Source organism: Cryptomeria japonica, chromosome 8 (assembly GCF_030272615.1).
Source record: "Cryptomeria japonica chromosome 8, Sugi_1.0, whole genome shotgun sequence".
NCBI classification, from domain to species: Eukaryota; Viridiplantae; Streptophyta; class Pinopsida; order Cupressales; family Cupressaceae; genus Cryptomeria; species Cryptomeria japonica.
Genome location: NC_081412.1, coordinates 97,283,752 through 97,310,923, shown reverse-complemented (window position 1 = coordinate 97,310,923; position 27,172 = coordinate 97,283,752). Strand labels below are relative to the sequence as shown.

The window sequence follows — 27,172 nt, the reverse complement described above, 5'->3', positions numbered from 1 at the left end:
TGAATTTAGCATTATAAGTTATAATGATTTGGGGGAGTCTTTCTCTTCATTATTTATATGAATGACTATTAGTATAATATATACCAAATTAAATAATATTTAATGCATAATTCTACTGGGTAATTTAGGATGGATAGTTTTAAAGCATGAGGTGAATACTGGTCAAGAAAAAGATATTTACCAGACATGCACAAAGTCATTACTGGATGCTTACAAACGATGCCTAGAACATATTAACTAGAGAACTATTCAAGACTACATTTTTCATCAACAAGACTCTGAGTTTTGGTGTCTATTAAAAAGCCCATTACAAAAAAAGGGACAAATTTGATGCAAGAGTAAACTCATAATCTACGTTGAACCAACTACCTCAACAAGAGAGATTTGAATTCAGCAGCCTAAGGCTTTTATGGTCGGCATAGCAATTATACAAATCATCATTATTGACAAAAGAATAGGTGAAGTACAAAATAAATCATGTAATCAAGAGGGAGAAGTTTTTAAAAAGGCGGTTGGCATTATTATCACAAGAGTAAATACAAATGACTTGACAAGCTTGGCACATAATGTGTTTCTTAACATGGAGCTACAAAGTAATGTCCTTGGCAAGACAGTTAGCTCTCCACCAAAAGTTTACAACCACTTTGAATGTTAACTCTTTCTGATCACCAAGATCCCAATAGGGGTGACGTGGGAGCATATGGAGATCAAAATGAGGACATATAATACAATAATCAACGTTCTGGTAGCCAGTAGACCAAATTACAAACAATATCAAATTCACATTCATTCTCTGAAGAAGAAAATCAGAAAATGAGCAAGAAAACCTTTTTTCAAAAACAATCCTCCTCATATAACATTTTCAAGAGAAAATAATATAATATTATATTCTTTATTTTATTTATCCCTCAAAATTATAAAATATAAAAGTGTCCTTTTAAACACTCACTTTTAGGACCTTGGGCCTAGCAACACTTTTTGACTCACTCGGAACAACCTTTTTTAATTAAATATGAGTTCTACATTTAAAATATAATGTGATGTTACTTTTCCACAACATATATTTAGTTATTCAATTATTTTCCTTTTTACCAACCTATTAACGTATGAGAAAAATTGAGAAACAGTAAGCTAAGGGCTTCCATTAATTTTACGGATCAGATGGTTACATGACATACAACATTTGTCAAAGCAGAGTGATAGGGAAACAATCTTGTCAACTCTACAAGATAATAGAGGACAAGACTCAAAATCAGGTTACATAGAGGAAGCAAGCGGCAAAACTCCACACCCCCAAGTATCCCTAAATTCACTTTTTGGATGAACAAAGATCCCACAAGTAATTGCAATGTCTGAAACACTGAATTTTCTATATTACTTTAGATAACACTAACAGCTGAAAAGTTTAATGTTATCTTGCCTTTATTTGTGTGTTCAAGTATTGGCAAGGCATATTAAGCATGTCACATGATGTACCCTTGTCTTTTAAGATATTATTGCATAGCCCAATTGGCAATGCTCTACCTTCATTGGCATCGACAATGAGGATAACATGAGCTAAAAGCATATCTGTATGTTTTATTGATCAAAATTAGCTTGCAGAAATTTTCCGCTGTTAGAAATTAAGGCTTTTGCAAAATGTCAATAGAAACATCCAAATAGTAAAGGAAACGAGTTTTATTCCCCTACCTTCAAAAACCCTTGCTCCAAAATGAATCCCATAATCATTGGTATTGCAGTAAATATACCAATTTGGAATAGGAACTGTGTGTTTAGTGCAGCTTCCAGCGCAAGATTATTCTTAGTTTGATTCACAATAGATCCACCGACACCAGACAGAGCCTGCCAAAATAAGTTTCTAAAAATTAGAGTCACAGCAAAGATCAATCTGACCATAAATAACAACTTCTCATTATATAATACAATAAATTAAATATTATTATTCATGGTTAATAATAACGGTTTGTTGCAAACGGTAAGCATTATACACATAATAGAGCAAAACAATGAACAAATTCATTTCCATTCACCACTTTTCAAAATAGAAATAAAAAATTTCACTGTGCACTGATCACTATAACTTCCAAAACATTCATTGTCCTAGAAAGAAAAGTGTTAAATTGTTGGTAAAGAGTAACGTACCAGGTATGCTCTACCATAAAGGAAAACATATACAGTCAAAACTGTAATCTACATCACAAATAAGAGACAAAACCCAACATTAATTCAAACAGATATAGCTATTCCATAAGAATCTACAAAAAAAAACACCGAAATTAAACTTCGCAACAAAAACTAAAAAAGAAGAAAAGGCTCACCATTGTACAAAAATAAAAGCCAACCGTAGTGAAGTAGAATGACAACATCTTAAAGAAATCAAAAATTTGTCCAAGCCTAAAAACATCTCTGCTCAGAACTTGTTCGCCATTTCCACTTGCAACTTTTCCCTCAAACATTGCAATCTGATTAAGCCCCACGTCACGCCCCTTTCCAACCTGTTATTGATTTCTCATGAAACATTACTTCAAAAATGATACATAAAATCCCATATCAGGTAAGAAACTAGGTGCTAAGCATCAATATACCTGAATGTATTCATGATGAGTTATATTGCCTTGTCGTAATGTAGAGTTGAATCCTGCACGCAAGACATATTCAAATTACACTGATTGTAGATCTCTTCACATGCATGTACTAGCACATATAGTCATTTTTTAGAATTTAAAGACCACATATTATATGATTAGATGAGTGTGTTAGTTTCATGAAACGATGGAAGATGGACTCATTGCACTAATGATTGAAAGTTCATGGTTAACAATCCGGTCCCTAATATTATCATCATAACATTATGCCACAATATGTAACACTCAATAAAAAATAATTCTTACGATAGACCATAGTAGAAAAACAAATTTGGGGAAAAATCAACGAACCTAAAGTATACTATCTTTTTAAAACAAAAATGGGATTTAAACAAGGGGAAAATTGTGGAACATAGATTTTTGTCAATTATGTTCATATCACTGATTACATTGCATTTCATAATGCATAATTCATAGTGCATAAATAATAGCTATATGCTAATAGTTTTCATATTTTCAATTAAAATCAATGTTGAACAGTGATGTGTTGCCTCCCCAAAATCCCCATGTTACCAAGATTGAGACATCCCCCTGCCGTCCCACCACAGCAGCCTAAAAGTTTCAACAGCATTTTTGGGTTGTCCCACTATAAATAGGATGTTTCCAAGACGTCCACTTTTTTGGAGAGATTTATAGGCAACTCTGAGTCGTCTAGTGGACTCACATGAGACTCCAAAACATCTCAGAGATTCCCAAGCATCCCCCACTACAGAAAGCTACAATACATAATTTTTATTTAAAAAAAAAATGATGTAGGACACAAGCCCTGACATCCAGACCCTACATACTCACAAAAAACTTACAAATAAGTATCTAAGCCTCATTCCAACTCCACCAGAGTTTTCAAAAACAAAGTTGAAAGTTGCAACAGCCAGCCATGATAATGCAAAAATTTGCAGGCAAAGTCATTAAGATTGAGGAATAGAGAGAAAGAGGAAGAGGAAGATTGATGCCAATTCACAGTTCAATCAAAGGAATTAAAGCATTATCCAAGCCTCAAGGTAGCCCTCTTTTGTGACTGTTTTCTTTTTTCTTTATTTTTTTGCGAAGTTTGAACTTCATGACTTGCATCTTAGGAGCGAATTCCACCTATGAGACTACACGAGTGAAGTTAGATGAGAAATGAATGGATTCAATGCCAACCCAACTTCATGAGTTTGAGTTTTGGAGCAAACTCCTCTACTTCATGAATTGCTAGGATGGAGTGAAATACAAACTTCATGACTCGACCAAGAGGAGCGAAGTTGATAACTTCATGAGTTTGGGTTTTGGAGCGAAAATTTATAACTTCATGAGTTTGGGTTTTGGAGCGAAGTTGACAACTTCATGAATTGAGCTTTTGGAGCGAAGTTCATGATCTCATAAATTGGAGCGATTTACTTCTTTAAGAGTGAAGTTGGGTATAAATGGATGAGACGAATTAGAAAACACAACTTCATGAGTCATCATTTTGAAGCGAACTTCATGATTCCACCTTTTGGAGCGAATTTCATCAATGCATGAGCGAAGTTGAGTGAGAGAATGAAGGATGATCGCCTTGAGTAGATACAATGCCAAATGAACTTCATGAGCTGCCGGTTTGAAGTGATTTTACTACTTCATGAGTTGTAGGATGTGAGCGAACTTCAGGTTCAAGAGTTTTGGAGCGAAATCATTACTTCAAGAGTTACACTTCTCAAGCGAACTTCACAAATTGCCTTATGAGAGCAAATTTGAACTTCACAAGTTGATGGATAGCAGCAAGATTCATGAATAGAAAAGAATGGAGCAGATTATACCTTCAAGCCTTCATTGATAAAATGAGAATCAAAAGAATGAAACAAATTTAAAGAATATCAACTTCATGATCCCTCAACTTAGAGCGAAAAACTTACTTCATGAATTGAAGGATTGGACCGAAGTTCATACTTCGGGAGTTGAAGGATTGGAGCAAAGTTCATACTTCGGGAGTTGAGTGATTGGAGCGAAGTTCATATGATGTTTGCAAAATTGACTAATGCATGATTTGAGGCCCAAAACAAATTCAAAATTAATCAAGAGGTATGTTGGCCAGGGGAAGTTTTTTTATTTAATTTTATTTCATGACAAAGTCGGCCTTAGGGTAAAAGACACACCCACACACCTTAGGCGCCTATAAAGGTAAATGTGAAACAATCATTTCAACATCAAATCAAATAAGTTATTTCTTCCCTCTTGAGCGAATTTCATTAGCAGCCAGCGAATTTCGTAAGTGCAGATTGGTGAATTTATCAGCAGCAACATCTTCATAAGGGCGAATTCACACAAAAAGATCAGCAAGTATATCCTTTGGAGGATGAATTTGTTCATCTTTACCCACCTCTTGTAGATTTTTTTATCATCATTTAGTCTTCAAGTAAGGTGAAATCAGTAAAATCTGAGGTGAAGTATAGCATCTTGCTTGATAGAAGAGTCATCCTAGGACTGATTATGGTTAAATTTTAATTGAATTTCATTGAATTAGATCTACATTAACCACAAAATGAATCTTTTTTTTAGTCATTAAAATCATATTCATTAAGAAGGTTGATTTGAATTTTCATTTCACCTACCTTTCACCATTAATCTAACTTGAACATCTCTTATAGGAGAAAGATGGCGTCTCCCAAACAAAACAAGACTCTCTCCCGCCAAGCGCTCATCAAGGAAGATATGAAGGGGAGTGCATTCGAGACCAGGATCACGTCGAATTGGAGCAAAGTTTGAGACACTCGTCTTGGTAAGTTCGACACCAAGAAGTTTCGCCACCCGTCATATATCAACAAACCTACACCAACAGCCAAGAAGATGAGCGAAAGTGGACTCATAAACGCAGCTGGCTTTCCTCCCGTAGTGCAATGCTATGAGCTCATTATAGAGTGTGCTCAACACTATGACTCTAAATCAAGAAGAATTGTGGTGAAGGATGGGAAGGTGCTCGCATATCTTTTGGAGACAGCAATCAGCGAGACGTTTCATCTACCCGAGCCCAAGGAAATGATCTACATAACATTGGAAGGAGCTAAATCAGCCTACGATGATGATCCTGATGCTTGCGCGAAGATAATCAACAAATTTTGGTTGAAGAAGAGTAGAGGAGGAAGAAGCAGATGCCTGATAGACTGCATAGGATTGACTTCAATGATGAATATAGAGATTTCGTCACCTTGCTCCATCAATTAGTTGGTGCATCTAAGGCTTCATACTTTGAGGAATGGATGTTCTACTACATTGAGACTGTCACCCGTGACAAGGCGGCGATCAATTGGGCAAGACTTATTAGAAACAGCATTGATAAGCAATTAAGGAGGCTAATGCGCATCAGGACGTTCTATATGACCTCTTACGTCATATACGCCATTGTGAGAAATTTTGAATATCCAAGACTCATGTATACGGGCATAATTGGAAGGAGACCTAGAGAGATCAAGGTGTATGATTGTTATCCGCAACTCAAACATCCACCGAAACAACACTACATGAGGGTGAATGATGCATTCACTATGCATATTACGAGGCAATTTCGAGGTGGATCACAACAAAGACTCTCTCCAAAAGCATAGGCGTTGGTAGAGCAACATGGTGCATGGTTCATTTAGTTCCCGAAGTTCACCTACATCATAATTCAAGGATCTCCCATTCCTCCCTACATATTACCGCGATACCCAACAAATAGAGTTGTGCTACTTGAGGTGGTGACACAGTTATTGGTGTATATCAAAGCATATAGACATAAACATGGTGCCGGTGTTTCTTTTCCCATCACACTTGGAGATTCCATTGAGTCATGCCCATCTATTCATGCAGCCAAAGATGCCGAGAAAGAGTTAGCATTTCATTCACTCAAGCCATTCAAAATGAGAGAGTGCTTTGACCCATACAGAAAGGTGAAAGAAGTTTTGGGAAGGAACAACAGGCATCGATGGCATCTTGAAGATTATTGGATGAATATTCAAAATGATATAGAGGTAAAGAGGAAGATGTATTCTAGGCTACCACTCAATTTCATCAGAGAAGGCAAGTTGTTTCATGTAGCCGATCAAGTTCAAGATAGTGGTAGATATCTTCAAGGAGCCTATGCCAAAGAAGACAAGGAGGTCAAATTCAAATGGGCAGACCTGGAGATTAGTGATTTGAAGGAGTTAATGAAACCAGTCTTGGAGTACCAATCGCATATGGGTAGATGTGCAACATCAAAAGTTGAAAGGGTAAAATATAGCACCAACATTCCACTTAGAAGAAAAAAGAGATGAAGATGAAGCTAGCGCAAGTGGCAGCGCACCCCAGCCATCTCATTCAAGAGGATCAAAAAGGAAGGAATATCATGGTGAAAAGGAACCCGCAAAGAAGAAACATAAATCAAGTGTGAATCATCCTCCTTCCAGACAAAAAGAACTAAGGATAGAAAAAGAGTTGAGTCAAGGAGCCAATGAATCAGCTGAGTCTACAGTCCACAATGCTAAAGACAAAGGGAAGGCATCTCAAGAGCAAGATGATTTCACTCACCTCATTCAAGAGATTGAAGAAGGTGGAGAGGATAATGATGAAACTGCTTCACCACCTAGAGATGAGCAAATGATCGGAGGAACACAAATTCAAGAAGGGAGATCTTCTATTCCGGAGTGGTTAAAGGAAAGATTAGCTCAAGAAGTGATAGTGGTCGAAGAAGAAGAACAAACATATGACATAGCAAGTCTTCTAAGCCGAACTCAAGAAGTTACTGAGAAGAATAAAGCTACGAAGATGTCAAAGGTGATTAAATATGACTCAGGAACAAGAAAGTTGCAAAGAGCCACTCCAAGAGTTGAGAAATATGAAGGACAAATTACGGTTGATGAGTATGATATGGAGACCATTGACTTGGGTCCACTCACCTCCGAGCAGGCCATAGGTGATGCGACTGATTTAGTGAAGGTCGTCAATGACATGTTGAGAGCTGAAATAAAGAAGAATAGAAGATTGGAAAAGGAGATAAGTGCATGGAGGAACTACGTCCAGCAATTGCAGCAACCATTGACGCATCAAAGTCCAGCAGCTACACCACCTCCTTTGCTTCCCGCAGAGACAGTTGATCATATGGAGAAAATGAGGAATTCAGCACAATTGATGGATACATAGATAGAGGATTCCTACACTAGAGTGAGCAAGTTCATGAAGAACATCATGCAAACACTTGATACAATCATAAGTGTCCTTGGGAGAACTCATGTACTCATAGAGGCCTCCGATGCATTTACTCATGCTAGAGATGTTATCATCCTATCAAGGGAGAAGGTAAGAAAAGAAGGAACTACCCCTAATCTTCTACAATGGAGTAGCCTACTTCGCACGAAAAAGATTATCTTCGAGGAGATTGGAAACGGATGTGGTCAAGTTCAGGATGATATGCACCGGATCCATGATAAGATAGTGGGTGTAGCACAGATTGTCTTGAGAAAGAAGATTGATCCAAGGACTATTATAGAGTCCAAGCAGTTGCAAGAAAGAATAAAGATTATCTTCTACGGTACAGATGGTATGATAACCAAGGAGCAAATGAATGATATATTAGAATTCGTAGTCTTGGTAAGTAAAACTCAAGAGCTCGAACTTGAATGGGAAGATGCCATCGTCAAAGCCTTCGATGAATTCATGCACATGGAAGAGCAGCTGAAATCTCTACCTGAGATCCTGATGACTGAGATAGAGGAGATGGTGACTAGATTCATCGAATATGCTCAAAAGGAACGTGAGAAAGGCAACAAGATTCTAGAAGATAGTTTGTTATGATCCCATGTGGCATTTCACGTTCCTATTGGAAGATACTTCCTCGATTTCCGTGTCAGCACATATTGTCTTCTTATTGGTTCATTCATGGTGATAATTATCTTGATAGTGATTCCATTTGTATTAAACACTAGTTAGGGTTTAGGTGGCAAAATCTTGGCCCTTGATCTCCCTTCGATCTTGGCCCTTCATTTTATTTGGGTGTTCTATATAAGCTCCACTCATTTCATTTGCAAAGTTAATAATAATAAGAGAAAAGCAGTGATAGCAATAGCAATAGAGTAGAAGAGAGAGTAATAGTGCTAGAATATTGGCAAGAGACAGACTCAAAGAATTGTTGTTGTTTGGCTTTTGGATCAATGAAACATTGAAGTTATGGTGTTTTTGCTCAATCCCTGAAGCTTATTGCATGGTTCTTTGTCATCTCAAGTCAATCTTTTATCCTTAGAAGATTGCACTAGTTCTAGTGGACTTGTTTGTGTATGGCAAAATTGTAACTAGTTGAGTTTCACTTGTGTCAATTTCTTCATCCATTCATTTTAGAATAGCTTAGAATCTCTCTAAACCCTCATCCTTTTGCCATTTTTTGAGTAATCATTTAGTAGTTTTAGGAAGAAATCCATTGTATGCCATCTGCCAATCACTTCATGAGATCTTTTCGAACCATAAATGCCCCTTGATGAAACAGCAATCACAACGACCAACTAAGCTTATCCACACGTAGTGATCCTAAATACATGAACCTTGGAGTCTTTTTGGGTGATCCTTAAGCTAAATCTTCAGCATCTAAAAGATTTTGTTCAAGACTAGCTCCACCTTCTATGCACATCCCGACAAGCTCCCATTTGTAGTCATGCCCTAAAATTATTATGCAATTGAATTATTATAAAATATTTCACCATTTTGTAGGTTTCGAGGGTTTTACAAGTGGCAAGAGATTGATTAAGGCTTCAGAAACAATTTAAATGCGAAACAATTGTTGAAAATTGTAACAGAATTTAAATGCGGAACAATTGCTGAAAATCGTAGTCAATGGTTGTGTTGCATGTGCCTAAATTTTCAGCAATTGTTCCGCATTTAAATTCTGTTACAATTTTCAACAATTGTTTCGCATTTAAATTGTGTCTGCAGCCTTAATCAATCACCTGCCACTTATAAAACCCTCAAAGCCTACAAAATGGTGAAATATTTTATATTAATGCAATTGCATAATATTTTAGGGCATGACTACAAATGGGAGCTTGTCGGGATGTGCATAGAAGGCGGAACTAGTCAGAAACTTGTAGGGAGTTGAGAGGCAATGCATTTGAGTCAAAAGGAGGTAATTTTACAGTCTATAATTTCACACCATATAAATAGTATTTAAACAAAATTCAACTACTACATGCAAATAGATGAATAAATTTTTAAATAAAATTTTCAATGTGCACATCATAAGGACCTTTCAATTTAAATGCACAAAATAAAAAACATTAAATCTAATTTTATTTTCCTGGGATTTCCATCCAATGAGATGGTATTATACTGTTATGATAGGTGAATGGTCTATATTTTGAGCTTATATTTTAGCTCACTGTTCATACTTCAGGTTTTCTGTCTACATTGTTATGGTTTAATTTTATCTATATTCATATGCCAAGATTTATGTCAATATCGTCAAAACATTGTCACAGTTGGTTTAGTTTGTACCTTCTTATCTACATCGAACATGAAAAAAAAAATTGAAGTGCACATCAGAAGCATCTTTCAATTTAAATTAACAAGATAAAAATCATTAAATCTATTTTATTTTGGTTGGGCTTCCATCCAAGGACATAGTATTTTACTATTATGACAAGTAACTGATCTATATTTTAAGGTTATACTTTAGCTCCTTGTATCTACTTCATATTTTATGTCTACTTTATCATGGTTTAATTTTGTGTCTATTTCTTATCTTGATTTCTTGCACAATCAAATCGTTATTGTGAGTCCCAAAGTTACAAAACTTTGTGCGTTAGAGATAAACTCGCGAGCCCTAGACGAGCGTGAGTCACTTGCGCATATACTCGGCCCCAAGTTTGAGTCCCAAAGTTACAAAACTTTGTGCGTTAGAGATAAACTCGCGAGCCCTAGACGAGCGTGAGTCACTTGCGCATATACTCGACCCCAAGTTAGTGCAAAAATCACGGCGAGTTTAACACGAATAAATCATGGAAAATTGCAAAAAATGGGGAAGAAATCGGCGCAAAAAACAATATTAAGTTTTCAATTAAAAGAAATCTAAATGCGTCTTTTTTTTTCATTGCCAACCCGCAACAAAAGGTAAACAAGACGACGCAACCACAAAAGAAAAAACCGCACGCAACTAGGGCACAAATCACATGATTGCAAGAGCAAAATTGCAAGTTTTTGACGTGAGCATGGCAGAAAAAACTGCGCGCAACTAGGGCACAAATCACACAAAACGTCTTGCTTTTTGGTTTATGCTATGTATTTAACTCAAACTTTGATTTTTATATCTGGAAATCAGTATATGTTCTACAAATTTGATTAGATGTGTGTTTTTGAATAATATTTTTTTTTTTTTTTAAAGTATTTTTAAATGTTCAATAAAGTTGCTGAGTTTTTCCCCAAGTTTTTGCGAGTCCCGAGTTTTTAAAAAATTTGGGCTTGCCGAATCCAAGTTTTTCAACTATGATTGTGACAATTAGTTGGTTATTTGGTCCAACCAACAATTGATGGTCTAGCTTTTTTCTACAGTTGTGTTGCAATGGATTGCTCTACAATTCATTCACTTTATTGTTAAATGGATTTAATGTAGATTCTTATAAATCCTTCACAATAGTATAAGTGTTCAGTCTATCATCCTACACAAGCTTCTTATCAAATTGTAAGTCTCCTTAATAGGACACGACAAGTCTCTATGGACATGATATGATATATAGCTTCATACATGCACCAATCTAAAAATTAAGCATACACCACTCACTTACAAAGAGTTCATGCCCCATCTATAGCCACAAAAAATTGCACATGTTTAGATGTTTATCCTTCTTTAACTTAAGCTTTTTCCACCATCTCCTTGGAAACCAAGTTATTGATACTCCATTGTGCACAAAGGCCGTGCAACAATTTCCTCTAGATTTTAGACACATTTCTCCGAAATAAATTTCTTCTTTGTATCAACTCATGCACTTCCTTATCAAGTTTCAGCTGCTCTTTTAATCATCAAGAACCCTCCTTGCTCTAGTTCATCTATATGCTTAGATCAAACTATACTTTCTTCATCTACAACACACTTCCTTGTGTCATTTACTACCCCACTATTTTGTTATACCAATGAACATTCAAATGCCCTATGACCAGCCACTCCATACTTATCACAAGTGCTGACAAATCATCTTACATAGTAACCTCTTCCTTTGATGAGTCTCCTCTTCCCTTTGTGTTCTAACTATAAATAAAATTGTGTTGCAATGGATTCTACTTTTCTCTAGTATTATCCTCTACCACACTAGATTGCCCTCTTCCTGTAAAGAATCTTCCACCAAGTTCCTCAACATATCTCTTTTTATATTTCGTTTGCATTTGCAACATAAACATATTGTCCACCCGGGCAAATTCTAATTAATCATTAATAATATTGGCAGCCCTCTAATTTCCTGTTGTAGTGTATTTTCAAGATAATTTTTTGACAATACATACACGCATTCAACCAAAACATAAGAACAGCTCCCATAACATCATATGCAACCTTGCAATTTTACACACATTGCTCCTTCCATCTTTCTGTACCAGCCACCATTAACAAAAGATTGACTTATAGAAGCTTGGTTTGGGCTTGAAGCAACATGTTAATGATATAAACACTGCTATATATGGTCTTTGAACACATAAGAGCCAGAAATCTTTGTGTAGCACTCTCAAGTAAAGCAACTTAGCATAATGTTGTGACGTTTTCACACATCGCCCCATTGCAAATGGGGACCCCTGTTTTTTTTTCTTTTTAGGGTTTGTTTTTTTTAGGTCTTTTAGGGTTTTGTCAGTTGGCTTTTGCATTTTGAGTGCTGTCAGGGAGATCAATAGGATAGCAGGTCCTGCTGGAGTGAAGTCCTGATCCTGAAAATTTGGCTAAGTCTGAAAGTCCTGATCCTGAAATTTGGCTAAGTTTGGAATGTCCTGATCCTGAAATTTGACTAAGTCTGGAAAAAAACTAGATTTTGCAATATAACTCCTGGAGGTCTGAAACCACTCTCAAACATCCTGAAAGTATATATGGAATATAACTTAAAGTATAAGAAAGAAGAAAGATAGAAGGAAATGTCACTTATATTTTAATGTTATATTCCATAAAAATTATCCTGATAGAGAGTTCAAAAAGTCAAAATTCGCTCTTGTCCTTCACTGAGGATCCAGAGCGAATTTCGCTCCTGTCCCTCTCCAAGGGACCAAGGCAAAGCGCTCCTATCCCTCACCAAGGGTCCAGGGCGAAAGGGCTTATTTGAGTCATTCCTGACCTTGTTTGGTCAAATTGGAACATCAAAGGCATGGTGGAGGACGAAATGAACGTGATAGAGCATCCAGATTTGATTAAAAACAATGAAATGATGAAGCTTTTGTCTAAAAAAGATAAATTCGCCCTTGTCCCTCCCTGAAGGACCAGAGCGCTTTTCTATATATGCACAATTTTAGACCTTTTTTGGACATTAACTTTTATTCATAGCTTGTAACAAGATGATATCTTCCTTAGCCAAGACATTTCATGGTGAAAAGTGAAGCATTTTGGCCTAGAAGACAAAATTCGCTCCTGTCCCTCACTGAAGGACCGGAGCTTGAATTTCAAATTTGCACTGTTCTTGCAGGATCAAGACATTTTTATGATTTGAAGAGACCAAGGAAAACATGATTTATCCATTGAATATAATTTGGAAGGCTAACAAAGGACGGATAAGCTTGGATTTGCAAAATCGCTCCTCTCCCTCTCCAAGGGACCAGGGCGAAAAACCTAATATCCAGTCCTCCTCGCCAAGTTTGGACAAATCTAAGCCAAGGCCCGAATTTGAAATGATGTTTAAAATGCCTTGAGGTTGATATGATCAAGAATTTGCGCAATGGATGCAAAAGGCGCTCCTGTCCCTCACTAAAGGACCAAGGTGATTTTTATAAAATCAACAATTTCCCTCCGAGATTATGCTAAGGCAAAGTTGAGCAAGATTGGAAAGGTCTTCTAAATCATGATGAACAAAGGTTTGACTCCAAAAACTTGATGATCCTAGGCCAAATGCAAAAGGCACTCCTGTCCCTCACTGAAGGACCAGGGCGAAAATCTCTAGAACATCAATTTTGCCTTGCAAAAAACGAGTTGAACATGCACTGAAGGGACGAAAGGGATCATTGCTAGCCCCACAACGTGAATTGGCAATTAAAAAATGAAGGATTGAGGACAAAAGTGAAAAGGCGCTCCTGTCCCTCTCCAAGGAACCAGAGCGAAGTTATTGGCATTTACTATTTTCTACTTGGACGTTAATATCCTCCAAATCGCATGAAATGCCAAAATCATCAACTTCGAAATATTTGAAAAAATTAATTAAATTGGCATTTAATAAATTGATTTTGGGCCTCAAAAAATCGAATTTCTATTATAAAGGCATTTAAAATTTATTTTTGTGAAATAAAAAATTAAAAGTTGAGCGCACAAGGCATTATTTTGTCTTTATTTATCAAGTCGGCCTTCTTCTTAGTGTTTTTTATATTTTATTTTTTGGCTTATTTTGTCAAGTCGGCCTATGGGAAATGAAATGGTGAGCGCTCTATATATTTGGGGTGTGTTTGTTCATTATTCAAATCATTCACTCATTATTTCAAGTGCGATTTGGAGGGCAAAGAGGAAGTGCGAAAGCTGGCCTATTTGGAGCAAATTTTCCTCAAGTGTTGAAGACTTAAGGTGCTGGAGTTGATGCTTGTGAAGACTAAAGGAGGCGCATTTTACTAAAGGGAGTCTTGATCTACATTTTGCCTAGCAAATTCACCTTATTTTTGCATCTTTTTTTAGAATTAATTCTCAAGTGGAGGTATGGCGAGATCATCCTAGTCCCAATGTTGAAATTTTGAATTTTGAACTTCAAGTTTTGAGAATTGCGTAGTTAATTAGGAAATGATAACTCAAGATTTATCATGAAGTTTCCTAATTAAAATCTTGAATCTTCCTTTTAAAGTTTAATTTTTAGATTTCAAGATATATTACTGATTTTGAAATGTTGTGTAGGTATCAAGATGGCGACTCCAAAGCCCGGAGGATCTACAAGTCGGCAGGTTCTCATCAAGGACGATCAAGCAAGGACAAGGGCGACCTCCTCCAGCCTAGCATCGACAAGGACGGCCTTCTTTGCACTAACGTCATCAAGGGTGACTTCTCCAATCCAGTATTCCAAGGCGAGGTACATCAATCATCCTGCACATCAAGGACACAAGAAGTTAGAACAAGGGTTCGTTGAAGAAGCAGATAGTTCCAGATGAATTAATTAAAGCTAGCTTCTCAACAACATCAAGTTGAATATTTACTAAGTTACAAGTGTCAGACGAGGTGGCATCCTAGTCATCACTTCTCCAATCAGTGTGGTCCACCTCAGCATTTCCAGATTCAATGTACCTAACTCATGGAAGGTGGCACAAACTCCAATGTACCTACCCCGGCTATCCATTGGTCGATTTTTCCAGAGAGGACATGTGTCCAAGCAATACAATTATTTCATTGGTCAAGCATTAAATGTTATGTAATGGCTGTAACAAACCCTAATTAGGGTTTTCGTTGTAAAATCTTCGCCATTGATCTCGAATTGATCTCAGCCATCGAACTGTATTATGGGCACTATATAAACCCCGACTCTTCATTTTGTAAAGAGATAGATAAGAGATATAGTTGTAAGCAGTTAGAAGATAGATAGAGAGTAGTTAGAAGGTGATTAGCTAGTTGATAGAATAGCAATTAAAGTAGAGTAGAGAGAGAAGGCAAAGATTGTTGCCAAGATGTTGTTGTAAAAGACTTGTAACTTCATTGAAGAAATGGTGAAATTTATGGGTCGATTCAACAATTTGCATGCTCTTTATACTTCTCATATTTGATTTCATGTTATTAGATGAGTGGAAGAAATGTGCTTGATTGATGGTGAAATTCGTATATCCATACTACTAGCAGTTTGTTGATTGCAGACTTGCCTTGCGTAGTCAACTGGAATCATTCAGCTTAAGCTTAACTTCAATTGTCACTTCTTCATCGATATGCATCAACCTGATGGTGTCTATGCTTGCAGTGATGATTTGAACATCATAAAGCTTTCCTTCGAAGATCGCACTAACCTTGTGGAGATGGTCCTGGGATGTCAAAACAAGACTTAGTTAGAATTTCATCAAAGATCATTCATTGCTCTTACATTCTTAGTGTTAGGGTTAGATCTTTTCCTCGCCCTCATCTTTTTTCCTTTTTTCAAATCAAAGCTAGTAAGAGCCTGTGTTCCAGCAATATTCAAAGCAGATCAGACGTTCAATCATCAAATGTAAATCCCCTTGTGATTCCAGCAAATCACATCATACCACAGAGAGCTTATCCACACGTAGAGATCCTACAACGAAGAACCTTGGAGTCATCCTGATTGATCCTTTTTCGCGATATCTTCAGCAATCAGAGGCTTTACTCAAGAGAGGATAAGGTACCCTTAGGTATTTTATTCTGTGTTTGATTGTGTACAAAATACACGTCATTACATAACCAGCAAGATAAAACACACACACACACAAAAAAAAAAAGTAGAAAACTGAAAATATAAGCCACATATATTTTTGGTGACACAAGATTGCCCCCTGTAAACCTGAATGTTCCAGCACCTCTACAAGCACACAATCAATAATGAAAGTTTATGATAATTGCTCCCTAAATATTTGGGAAAGAATTAAAATGATTAGTATGAAGTACACAATCAGTGATCAGCAGCAGAAAACTCATGGTTTTGTCCACATAATGAATCTGCTGCTGTATCGATTACAAAACAAACCGCCATGAGAAAAGAATCACTGCCTGAAAATAACTAATGGTCTCATTAAAAATAGCAGAATTCAAAATTTGAAATGGACAAATGATTCTTCCACTTCCAATTCATTTTTAGGTCATCCAATGCACAAGGGAATGTTCCAGAAGCTATAGAAAGGCTCGTGTTGACCATTTTTGTGTCAGTTTTAGCCATGCAGATAACTGATCTGAGAAATCATCAAAAGGTTAAAATCCCCAGGCCTAAAACCTTAAACCCTTAAGGCTTTTGCTTTAACCTTTTTCGGCCTTGTTCTTTTCCTCGGTTAACCGGCACGGATGGTCATTTCACTTAAGATTATCGGCTGGAGGGTCCCTTCTTCATGGCGGGACCGGCCCCTTTCACCCACTACCGGCCGACGGGAGTTTTTTTTATCGCTTATCACGCAGGCAAGAACTTTCCACTTTTGTTCTTTGCTGCGATTGTTCTATTTCTGCACTACTGCGTGATAAGCGATGCTGCCAAGAGGAAAAGAAGTTGTTATCACTGGATTTTGCCTATCGTTCTTTCCCCGCAAACAGGAACAATGCAATTGTTCCACTTTCGTGTGACTGCGTGATAAACGATGTGGCCAGCGATATGAAGGAAGAGAGTGTTATTGTTGTTTCACAGCGATCACGAACTGGGCCCCACCCTTGGCTGCGAGGCTCCGATGGTTGTTTGGCTGGCGGGACCAACTCGTTTTCATGGAGCTTGCTTCCCCACGACCCCGTGAGATTTCAAAGGGCCGTGAATGAAATTCGGGATAGAGGGGAAGCGAGGAGATCCTTTTCCTCACCACAAGGCAAGTATGGATATGCGAATATGGATATCGCAGGGTTGCAGCAGTTATCCCTAACCGCCGCTTGCCCCTTGCGATATGGCAATAGTCCGCTAGTGGTGTAGCTGTTTCATTGCAGTATAGCAGCGGTGAAAGAATATGTTCTCTTTTTGGCTGTGATACCCCGATATGGTTGTTTAGTTGATGGGCCCGACCTTCGTGGCGCAAACTTGGTCTTCCATCCGCGCAGGATAGGGAGGATCTAGTGGCCCAAATTTAAACTGGAGGTGATCGTTGAAATTCAAACAAGTGCCCGAGGGTGGTTGTCAACTTAATGGGTCGAAAATCAGTTTTTGACCGCATCAGCTAACCAAATCAAATCTAATCTACTCCAACCACTTTCAATGGGCCAAGGGACGATCACCATTACTCCGCCATGCTTCTGCACACGTTTCCCTTGGCCGCCCCATGCTCATTTCTTGCAGATTGAAGACTTATGGGTCTGAAAAAAACATTCGAACACCATTTAATGCAGGGATTCTCCCCTTTTTTAGGGATTGTTTCTCTTTCCCAGTTCTGGGAGATATTATCAGACACGCAACCATCAAATCAATCTGTCTAATCTGATCCTCTCTTTTTTCTAACCTAACCCTAGTTGGTTAGGGTTTATGAGCCAGTTGTTTTCATCTAAGTTATGCCTGATCTATAAAGGAAATTTGTGTAGCTCTTTCAAGGGGTTCTCCCTTTTCTCTTGCAGAAGTTTTATGTTTTCTGCAACTGTAAATCGCCTTGCCTTTAAGCTAATAGATCATTTGTTCTTACCTTATCTCTGTTATCTCTGTTGTCGAATACACTTTGTGTTGTGCACCTCTTATTCTGCAATTTTTTTTCATTTTGTCTTCTGATTTCGGTCTGTATTAAATTGCCTATATGTGTTGTCTGTGGATATCTATCAATCCCTCTCAACGTCTAGCTAGGTTCTAACCTCTCTATTTTTCTTTGGAGATAGTTGTTGGACTGAGATTTGTGTATACTTTTGGGCAGTTTATTGACGTCTTGTGCATTCACAGACAGGGGAAGAAACATATTTCAATCTAGGTGCATCACCTCTTTTCCCTTTCAGCATTCCTTCTCCCCCTTTTCCCCTCTGATCATTAGAATAGGTTTTATAAGTGTTGGGTTGGTCCAACACTACACCCTGATTGATATGGACGTCGGCATTCTCCGGAGACTCAACCTCACATGCAGAAGGTCCCACACTTGGAGGTTGTTTCCATGTTTCACAAGGTCATTGAGCATTGGTGTTCAAAAAGGGTGCAAACTTTTGTGACAGCAGCTCGGTTATTATGGATTTGATCATTGGAGGCTTGTGTGAGTATTTAACTAATTAAAGTAGCAGAATTGAGCTGATTGCAATCATTTTATGAGTTTCAAAGTGAGGAAAGGAGGAATCTTAGTTGTCACTCATGTACTTGTCCTTTCATACTAATAACAATAAGTTTAGTGTACTATTTCCACTACCAAAATGGTTTTTATTCTTTTGGGGTTTGTAAAGATAAATTGCCGATTGTTTCATGGTGACTATTTTCCAATTTCAGTCTCTAATTCTCTGTTTTCAACATCTAATTCACTGCAGTGGTTTCATTTGCGATTACAAGTAGAAAAGTAGTTTGTTTTATATTCTAATGAATCCTACATTGTAAATTTTTAGAATAACAGATCTATAATCTCATACTCTAGTTCCTGTCAGCAAATGAATTCAGGGAAACGATGGAGAATAAACTATACAATGTTCAATGCAACTTTTCCACATGTATTATGGCCACAATTCATTTTTTTTAAAAAGAATACAAACTCAATAAAAATCAACACAAGATCCATGCATTGGAGCTTACAATTGCAAAAGGAGCGTCCTTGGACAGTAGACAAAATCTCAAAGAATAGTAAAAATACCTGCATAGATATCTTCACTTATATTAATTATACGAGATGCCTTGCTTATGCCTCCTCTTGTGATATGGAAAACCCTGTCAAAGACATCTGGATGTCCATAATGCATGCGAACCCTGCAAAAAATGTGGTGGTCTATAAATCAAGTTCATAGAACTAATGCTTGGTGCGAAAACAAATATAGAAAAAGCCTCTATAACTACATCTGTAATGTTCAATATCTAGACTTACTTCAGAGGATTTGCCAAAACACGCTGACCCAGAGTCACAAAGCTTGATTCTTGATTAGACATAAATGAAGCTAAAGATGATACACTGCATAAAATATCAACTGCATAAGCTTCAACAATAGATAAAATTTTAAAATGATCAAGAAGTCTCAAATCATACCTTCCAGTGAAGACATGCTCCCGAACACCAAGAATAGTAGCAGGCCTAAGGCCATGATCAACAGTAAATTCTTCTAAGAGATTGCGAACTTTCAAAGCTTCTTCAAAGTAGTTGTCCTGCCAGAAATAATTATATTATTCCACATTATAATAAAAAAACTAAAACAATAGTCAATTAGCATCTATAATCTAAAATAAGTAAACAATTTATAACTAGCGAATCTCTCACAGAAAAATGCAATAGAAACATATCTGTAATGTCCCCAGTTTTGGAGAAGAATTAATTAATTAATTTAATTAGTTAAGTTGTCCAAATTATTATTATTTTTCATGGATAGCTTAATTAATTATTTTAATTAATAATATTAAGTTAATTATTTATAAAGTTATTAAATAAATTAAAATTAAAAGATGATTTTATATTTAATTAATTTAATAAAGAGACTAATTAAATATTATATCATAAACTCACTTCTAGAAGCTTCTGGATGTTGGGGTGAAAAAGTATAAAGGGAGATCAAATTGAAGCTTCAAGGCAGCTTGGATTGGTTTTTGATATTGAATCGAGTTTTGTAGAACCACGGGGTGTCTGCAGACTTTTGTCTTTGGGAATGAAAACTCCCATAGATAGCATAACTGAGGGAGTGAAAGACCTTCCGAGGGGTTTTGCAGCTGAGAGTGGGAGACAAATCAATCTTCCATATAAAGCTTATTGAATTCTACATTTCCATAGTGGATGAGATTCGGGGTATTTTCAGATTGTCAGATTGTATGCCCATTGGGTATCGATTTTGATTGGAGAATGAGGGCGAACTCATTGGAGAACATTTGGAAGTGAATTTGTGGGTTTGCTGATTGAATTACAGGCCTGAAACAAAATCGTATTCCCTGCTCCAAAACCCACAATTTGGCTTATGTTTCATCACCAAGGCATTAAATCTTCCTCAAGAGGTCACCGGAAATATTGGTGAAGAGGGGCGATTCCTTTGAAGGGATTTTGAAGGTGTATTTGTGGTGAAATCAGTGCCTAATCAGGTCTGACGACAAATCGTACCAGACCCTTATTTCCTGCAAATTTATTCTTAAGACAACATTTAGGCATCGAACCTCATCTTGGGAGATAGCATTTAAACTTGGAGAAGGAGTCGATCATTTTCAGAGGCTTCGGCAAGTATTTGGAAGCTGATCACAATATATTTCCAGCTCTCCATTGCTGCAGCAGGGGCAGGTCTGAGACTAGTTTGATTTTCTAAATTGAAGGTGTCTTAATGCATGATAATACTTGCTTCTTCAATTACCAAGGAAGGCGATTGTAACCAGGTTCATTTGGCACCAAAAATTCTTTGTATTTCTCAGTCATTTGCATGGGTCCATGACTGTCATAAGTCTTCAGATAATTCTGAAAATTAGTTGTTAAGAGTTAATGTGTTTGATGCAAGTATGATCAATGTAATGAACCTATAATTTCCTAAAATAAAGGAATGAGCAGATTGATTTCACATACATATGTTTATATGCATTGCATGACAACTGTTTGTCGAAATTACAGTCTGCTGTAGCCTTATGTTCTTGCATATCTATTCATACCGTTTCATCAAAAACACAACATTCAATTGCATAAGCATCCTAGGCTTCATTCTATCCATTAGAAGTCATTTGATAATCATGGAAATATGTCGTTGATAACACCTATACAAGTCTGAAACTCTGCGGACAGCAAAACAGCATAACACGTAAGTTATACTGCAGTTTAGAAACAGCATAACACGCAGGTTATACAGACTGAGACTTGGATCAGCAGGCTACCAGCTAAGTGTTTGACGATATCCCTTTGCATGTTTAGTCGTATAACAGCAGGGGATATTTCAATATCCCGATAAAACTTTCAATTTAGATAACATTACTTCACATACTTGCATTCCAGGGACTATTTCAAGTAAGCAGTAACATTGTAGACTTTAACCGTTATAGCATTTTATTTGTTCTCCAAATCAATGTGCTTCAAACAACAAATCCAGTTTAAACTGGAAGTATAATTATAATACTTAACCATATGAGGAGATTTTAAGTATGAATGTTCCAGATTTTGTCATTGATGTCAATTGTTGAGCCTCAGGAAAATGTTTTGGATTGTAGTCTCAATTGAGCTACCTTGTTGAGTACTCAAGCTCCCTACTTGCGTGCTTGGGCTGGCTGTCTATTTGCTTGAGCTGCCTGCTTGGATGGTTGAGATGCTTGATTGGTTGGTACAGCTGCTTGCTTGGTTGCTTGAGCTGTGTGCATGTCAAATTAAGCTGCTTACGTGTCTGCTTCACTTGGCTGCCTATCTACCTCAGCTGGTTCCTTGTCTACTTTTTTGTTTAGTCAGATATTTGCCATGTCACCATTCAAAAGGGTCAAATAGTATTTAATTGAGGTGGCTTCAGTTTTTCGAAGGCAAATATAATTATGTCTCTATTGCATATATATTCCTCTTACTAATAAATGCCTAGCGTTTTCTATTTGGAAACAATTTCATTAATTCGCCAATTCTCTTATAGTGCGGTGGCTCAGATTTTTTGTAAAGCCTTGTTTTTAAACAAAGGGGAATTGTTTTTTTAAAATGCGTTTTTCTAAGTCAACGATGTCTGTCATAGAAGGCTGGCCATTCAAGTGCATGACTTCTAAGTCGTGTTTTATTAAATGGTTGAGCCTTAATGGATTCAAAAATCCTAATAAAGTCCACTCCTTCAGCAATTCATGCACTCAGAAAATCGTGTTTAATAAAAACATCCACGTGGCTCTAGAAATCGAAGATTTTTTCTCATATTTCAGTTACAGGGTCTGGCTTGGTATTATTATTTTTTGGGGAGTGTTCCTCATGGCTGGGCGCAGAATATAGAGTATTCGCTCAGAGATTCATACCAACTATCTCAGGGGTTTTTAGAGGCATATGGAATATTTTTTAATATGAATGATCGCTTGTGCTGGTGCGTGTTACAGGTGGGACAGATGTATTGATTATTTAGAGTGTGTGAAGTGTACTGGAGTGGACTGGACAGCATACATACGTTTTGATATTGGAAGGAATTTCAGCTAGTTTGAATTTCTCAAACCTGGAATTTACTCTTTCTAGAGCAGTCTAGACTAGAATCCATATTGTGCTGGCTATCGGTTTGGTTTTTTATAGATCTTCTGCCTTTAGTTGAAATTGGTGTCAGGTCTTAGTCTTTCTTTGTGTATTTCGGAGAGTTGATGTAAATCTCAGATCAGAATTTGCAGAGAAGATGGTAGTGGACTGCAAAAGCTAGATTAAAGATTGGTGTGGAGATTTTCATGAAGTTAATGCTGCTATCTTTATATACTGCTTCCAAATCGAATTTTGGTGTTGAGTTGGTGCTCTAACTGAAGTTGGTGCTTCAGCTGTATGAAGTGGGTGCTTCCAGGAGGGTTGGTGCTCTCAGTGAGTTGGTGCTCACTTATGTATTTCTGAGTTGGTGCTCATTTTGTAATTGAAAGATATTGATCTGCCGTGGTTTTTACCCTTAAGGGTTTTCCAAATGAAACTTTGTGTTCTTGTGTTTTTGTGTTCATGTTTTCTTTATGCAGTATATCCTATGTGGTTTCATGTTTTAAAAAGGTTAACATCATGACAGTATAAGTAATTTTTTTAAACATCACGATTGGGTAACGGAGGTAGAAATGTTGCATGGAGAGTATGTTGCAGATTACTTAAGGGAGACCCAGCTGTGTAGTGGAATTTTTGAATGAATTCCAACACAATTTAAATATTCAACTGGAGCACAGGAGAATCTTGGGAAATTACTTTCTGTAAGGAAAATAACGCTCAGTAACTGTGATGATGAGATAATTTGGTGTGCATCGAGAACAGGAGAATACACAGCCAGATTGGCTTATAGTATCCAATATTCCAAACAATTCGGTGACAGAAGACAGATTGGTCTTCCAGACTGTGCTGGGATAAAATGGTCACCCCTAGAGCAGGAGCATTCCTATGGACAGTACTTCATGGCAAAGTATTAACAGGTGAGCGTTTAAAGACTTATGGGATCTTCAGCCCAAGCATATGTGTATTCTACAAGAAAAACGAAGAAACTACCAACCATCTCTTATACGAATGTCCTTATACCACTTACTGCTGGAATTGGCTATGTCTAGAGATAGAATGGTCAACGGCTAGGGAAGAAACACTATTCAAGTTCTTAAAAGGTTGGCCAATTCTCAACCAAAAATCTCTGTGGGGAGCTATTTGGATAATTTCTCCATCAATGCTACCATGGCAAGTATGGAAAGAACATAACTGACCAATATTTGAGGAGAAAGAGCTCAGTCCAGATAAGGTAACTGATAAAATAAAGTCTGGAATATGTGAAATTGCGAGCACTAAAGTCTATAACAGGAAATTTGAATTTATCAACAAATGGGACAAAAGAATTCAACTAAGGTGGAATGTTCTCAAACCTCCCGATATCAACATCACATCCAAAGCATCATGTCGGAAGAAGGCCATCTGGGAAGCATCGGTGGAAGGGAGACTGAAAATCAATTTTGACGGGGCTGCAAAAGGCAACCCTGGTTAGGCCGGATATGGATGTATAATAAGAGATAATACAGGAAAAATTATATTTGGTGTATATGGAAACCTAGGAATAACCACCAACAATGAGGCGGAAGCAACAGCTTTTGAGAGAGGATTAAAACATTGCATGGACAAAGGGATAGGATCATTAGATGTAGAGGGAGACTCACAAGCCATTATCAACGCAGTGAAAAAGGAAGGTAGCACAAATTGGAAAATTGGGAGGAAAGTGGAAATTTTTTTGGAATATCTCAGACAAATACCCGACTACAGAATTTCACATGTTTATCACGAAGCAAACAAAGCATCAGCAGAGAGGAGATAATTGTCAACATCAGCAGATGGGCAGACTTCCAGAGGATCATAGAGGACGATTCTCCAAATATCAAGACAAAGATTAGAGCAAGCATTAGTTAGGTAGGCTATCTAATCAAGGAATTTGAGGCCCTAAGCACACCAAGGGAAAGGAAAGAAGTCTAAGAACAATTCTCATAAAGAATTGGAAATACAAAGTTCAAGGATAAGGTTCGGAATCATTAGTGTGGACCCCTCCCTTTGGCCTGGTCTTCAACACATAATCTGCCTAGAATGCACCAGACCTCAATGTTTGATTCGATGGACTTACAGTACACATCGATATGTGCCTAAGAATGATTTCAGAGTACAAACGTGGCATCCTTGAGGATGATCAATTGGAACCAGCAGTAATTGACAGCGGCACAGGACTAGGATCTAGCAACCTGCAAAGCTGGCTGAATCACATGAATAGTGGGTTCTGCCCTTGCATCACTCCCTACTTCTCTGATTTTCGAAGCTAGAAGTTTTCCATAAATAAGACTTGAAGAGACATCTTGAGCATAGATGTCGAGATCATTCAAATGGTGTTGGATCTAGGATTGGGATGTCTTTGCAGGGAATAAAGCCAGAGCGATCAATGCAGGTGGCTGTTCATGGTGGATAGTAGTGAGATGTTAACAGCTCTCAGAATGATAATCTCGGCTAGCTTTCGGGAGGATAGGTATTGGCATGATGGACAGATTTACCATGCTGTGTTTGGACCTCTGGTTGTTGTGGTGGGATCCAGAGAAAGATGCATTTATTTTGGTGGCAAAATGGTCACCGACTACAATTGACCTCTTGTGGCAAATGCTATTTTGGAGCTTGACCTAGGGCAGGCAGCATGGCCACTCAAATGCTACCTCAGACAAGATTCGGAGATGGAATATTCAATGGATTATGGCTAGGCGGACTGCCTCTCCTCCAGCGGCCAAAAAAATTCTTCGAGTGACTACTCTATCAATAAGGTATGGAATGCCTTTCAGTTGGGGGTCACAAGAAATGATCTGTCATTGCTCAAAAACATCCTTGGATCGAACCAGCATTGGATCTCCAAGAAAGGTGGATTGAAGTTGCTAAATTTTGCTCAAGGATTGGCTTTTCTCTATAGGAAATTCGTATGATAGGTGCTTATAGATATAGACCATACTGCTGGTATTAGGTAGTTATCTTTTTCTGGATTGGGCAGCCTGTTGGCTTGCCATTTTGAACTCTATGTAATCCTTTGTTTGAGGCAATATAGGGAGCTATCCCCTTAGCTAGCACACACATGAAAAAAAAGATTGTTTTTCTGGATCTCAAATGCTCCTCTTCTCCTCTCCTTGCTTTCCTATTTTGCTGTTCAAACCATTTTTGGACAAGCGGAACCAAAAAAAAGTGAAGAAAAAGTCACTTTTTAATGTATTTTTTACCTCCCTAGCCACACCCAAGGAGACCTAAGAGTCTGCACCCAGAACTCAAGAGTCTGAGATAGGGACTCGAAGAATCCCAAGGCGAGACTCAAACGAGTACTCCCCAAAACTCTTCCAGACTTTCTGTGTGAGTCAGTGGTAAGTGGACTCAGCTAGGGATTGACCTTGTGAGCATGCAGAGTTCTATAGAGTACTTGTTGAGTCCTCAAAATATGATTGGCCTTATGCAGGACTATTGATTTTCCCATAAGATTTACATTTATAAACATGAGCTCACGAGTATGCAGAGTTCTAGAGAGTACTTGTAGAGTCCTCAAACTATGGTTGGCATTATGTAGGACTATCGATTTTCCCATTAGATTTGCATTTATGAACATGAGCAGTTTACAAGAATTCTAAAGTGTTCGTAGTGATTAAGAAAAATGAACACTATTTGGCCCACTCCTTGTGGCTTCGATTCTTTTTTCTTCGTCAGTGGAATCTATTATAAGGCCTACTTGGGTAGCTCAAGTTGGACATATATGGGTCTTCAAATGGTTTTTGTTTGCAATGTCAAAATAAAGGAGATTTAAGTGTACTCTAGGACTGAAACAAATTAAAAAAATTTGAAATAACCTTATCATAGGCTTCTAATCATTTCTATCATATTATTCGGTGAATTGTAATTTTATCCAACACTAGGGAAAGTATAAAATTCACTTGGCTGCCATGGTGCATACTTATTCTTACTAAACTTTATTTTATTTGGAAGATCCATATTACTAGTTCATCATCCTAGACATCTATATCCACATCCAATTTGAACCCAATCAAGATTCAAGGATGATTTATCAGGAGATTTTACTAGGAGATGTATAGAGGACCATTTGTTCATTCCAAACAAACCCATGACAAATCTATGTGAATCTTTTTGTACCAAAAACCAATATATTTTCCTAGATTATTGTCTTCTTAATCAATCCCTTGCCCTTCTATGCCTCTCCCCTAGCAAACCGTCCTCAAGAAATTATTGGCCATGGGTGGCCATAATCTACCCAGCCTTTCACTTTTAATACAATGTCAAACAAAAGAAAGGACTGATGCAAGTCACCGTATATTTGGGCCATATTTATTTTTAAATCAATTTTGTTGGGTGAAGTATTTTAAGGAGGGGGTTAAAAGCATACAAATTCCCTTGTCATAAATATTGTATGGGACAGTGTACATGCACTTCAAGATCTTTGGATTGAATCTACAACTTTCACATTTGAAAATTGGTGTAACATTAATAAATAA

General features: G+C 37.4%; 1 protein-coding gene across 5 annotated transcripts in view; it reads right to left on the bottom strand.

Moving 5' to 3' along the window:
* The window catches only part of LOC131031180 (callose synthase 9), a 222,601-nt gene that overhangs the window by 21,818 nt on the left and 173,611 nt on the right, over positions 1-27,172 (bottom strand). For all 5 annotated transcript variants that reach the window (XM_059209486.1, XM_059209488.1, XM_057962221.2 and 2 more), the window contains 7 exons: positions 19,572-19,687; positions 19,413-19,496; positions 19,185-19,297; positions 2,586-2,638; positions 2,319-2,495; positions 2,143-2,190; positions 1,690-1,842 (listed from right to left, as the gene is read on the bottom strand). In XM_059209486.1, the coding sequence (XP_059065469.1) occupies positions 1,690-1,842; positions 2,143-2,190; positions 2,319-2,495; positions 2,586-2,638; positions 19,185-19,297; positions 19,413-19,496; positions 19,572-19,687 (744 nt within the window). The remainder of the gene's footprint in view (positions 1-1,689; positions 1,843-2,142; positions 2,191-2,318; positions 2,496-2,585; positions 2,639-19,184; positions 19,298-19,412; positions 19,497-19,571; positions 19,688-27,172) is intronic.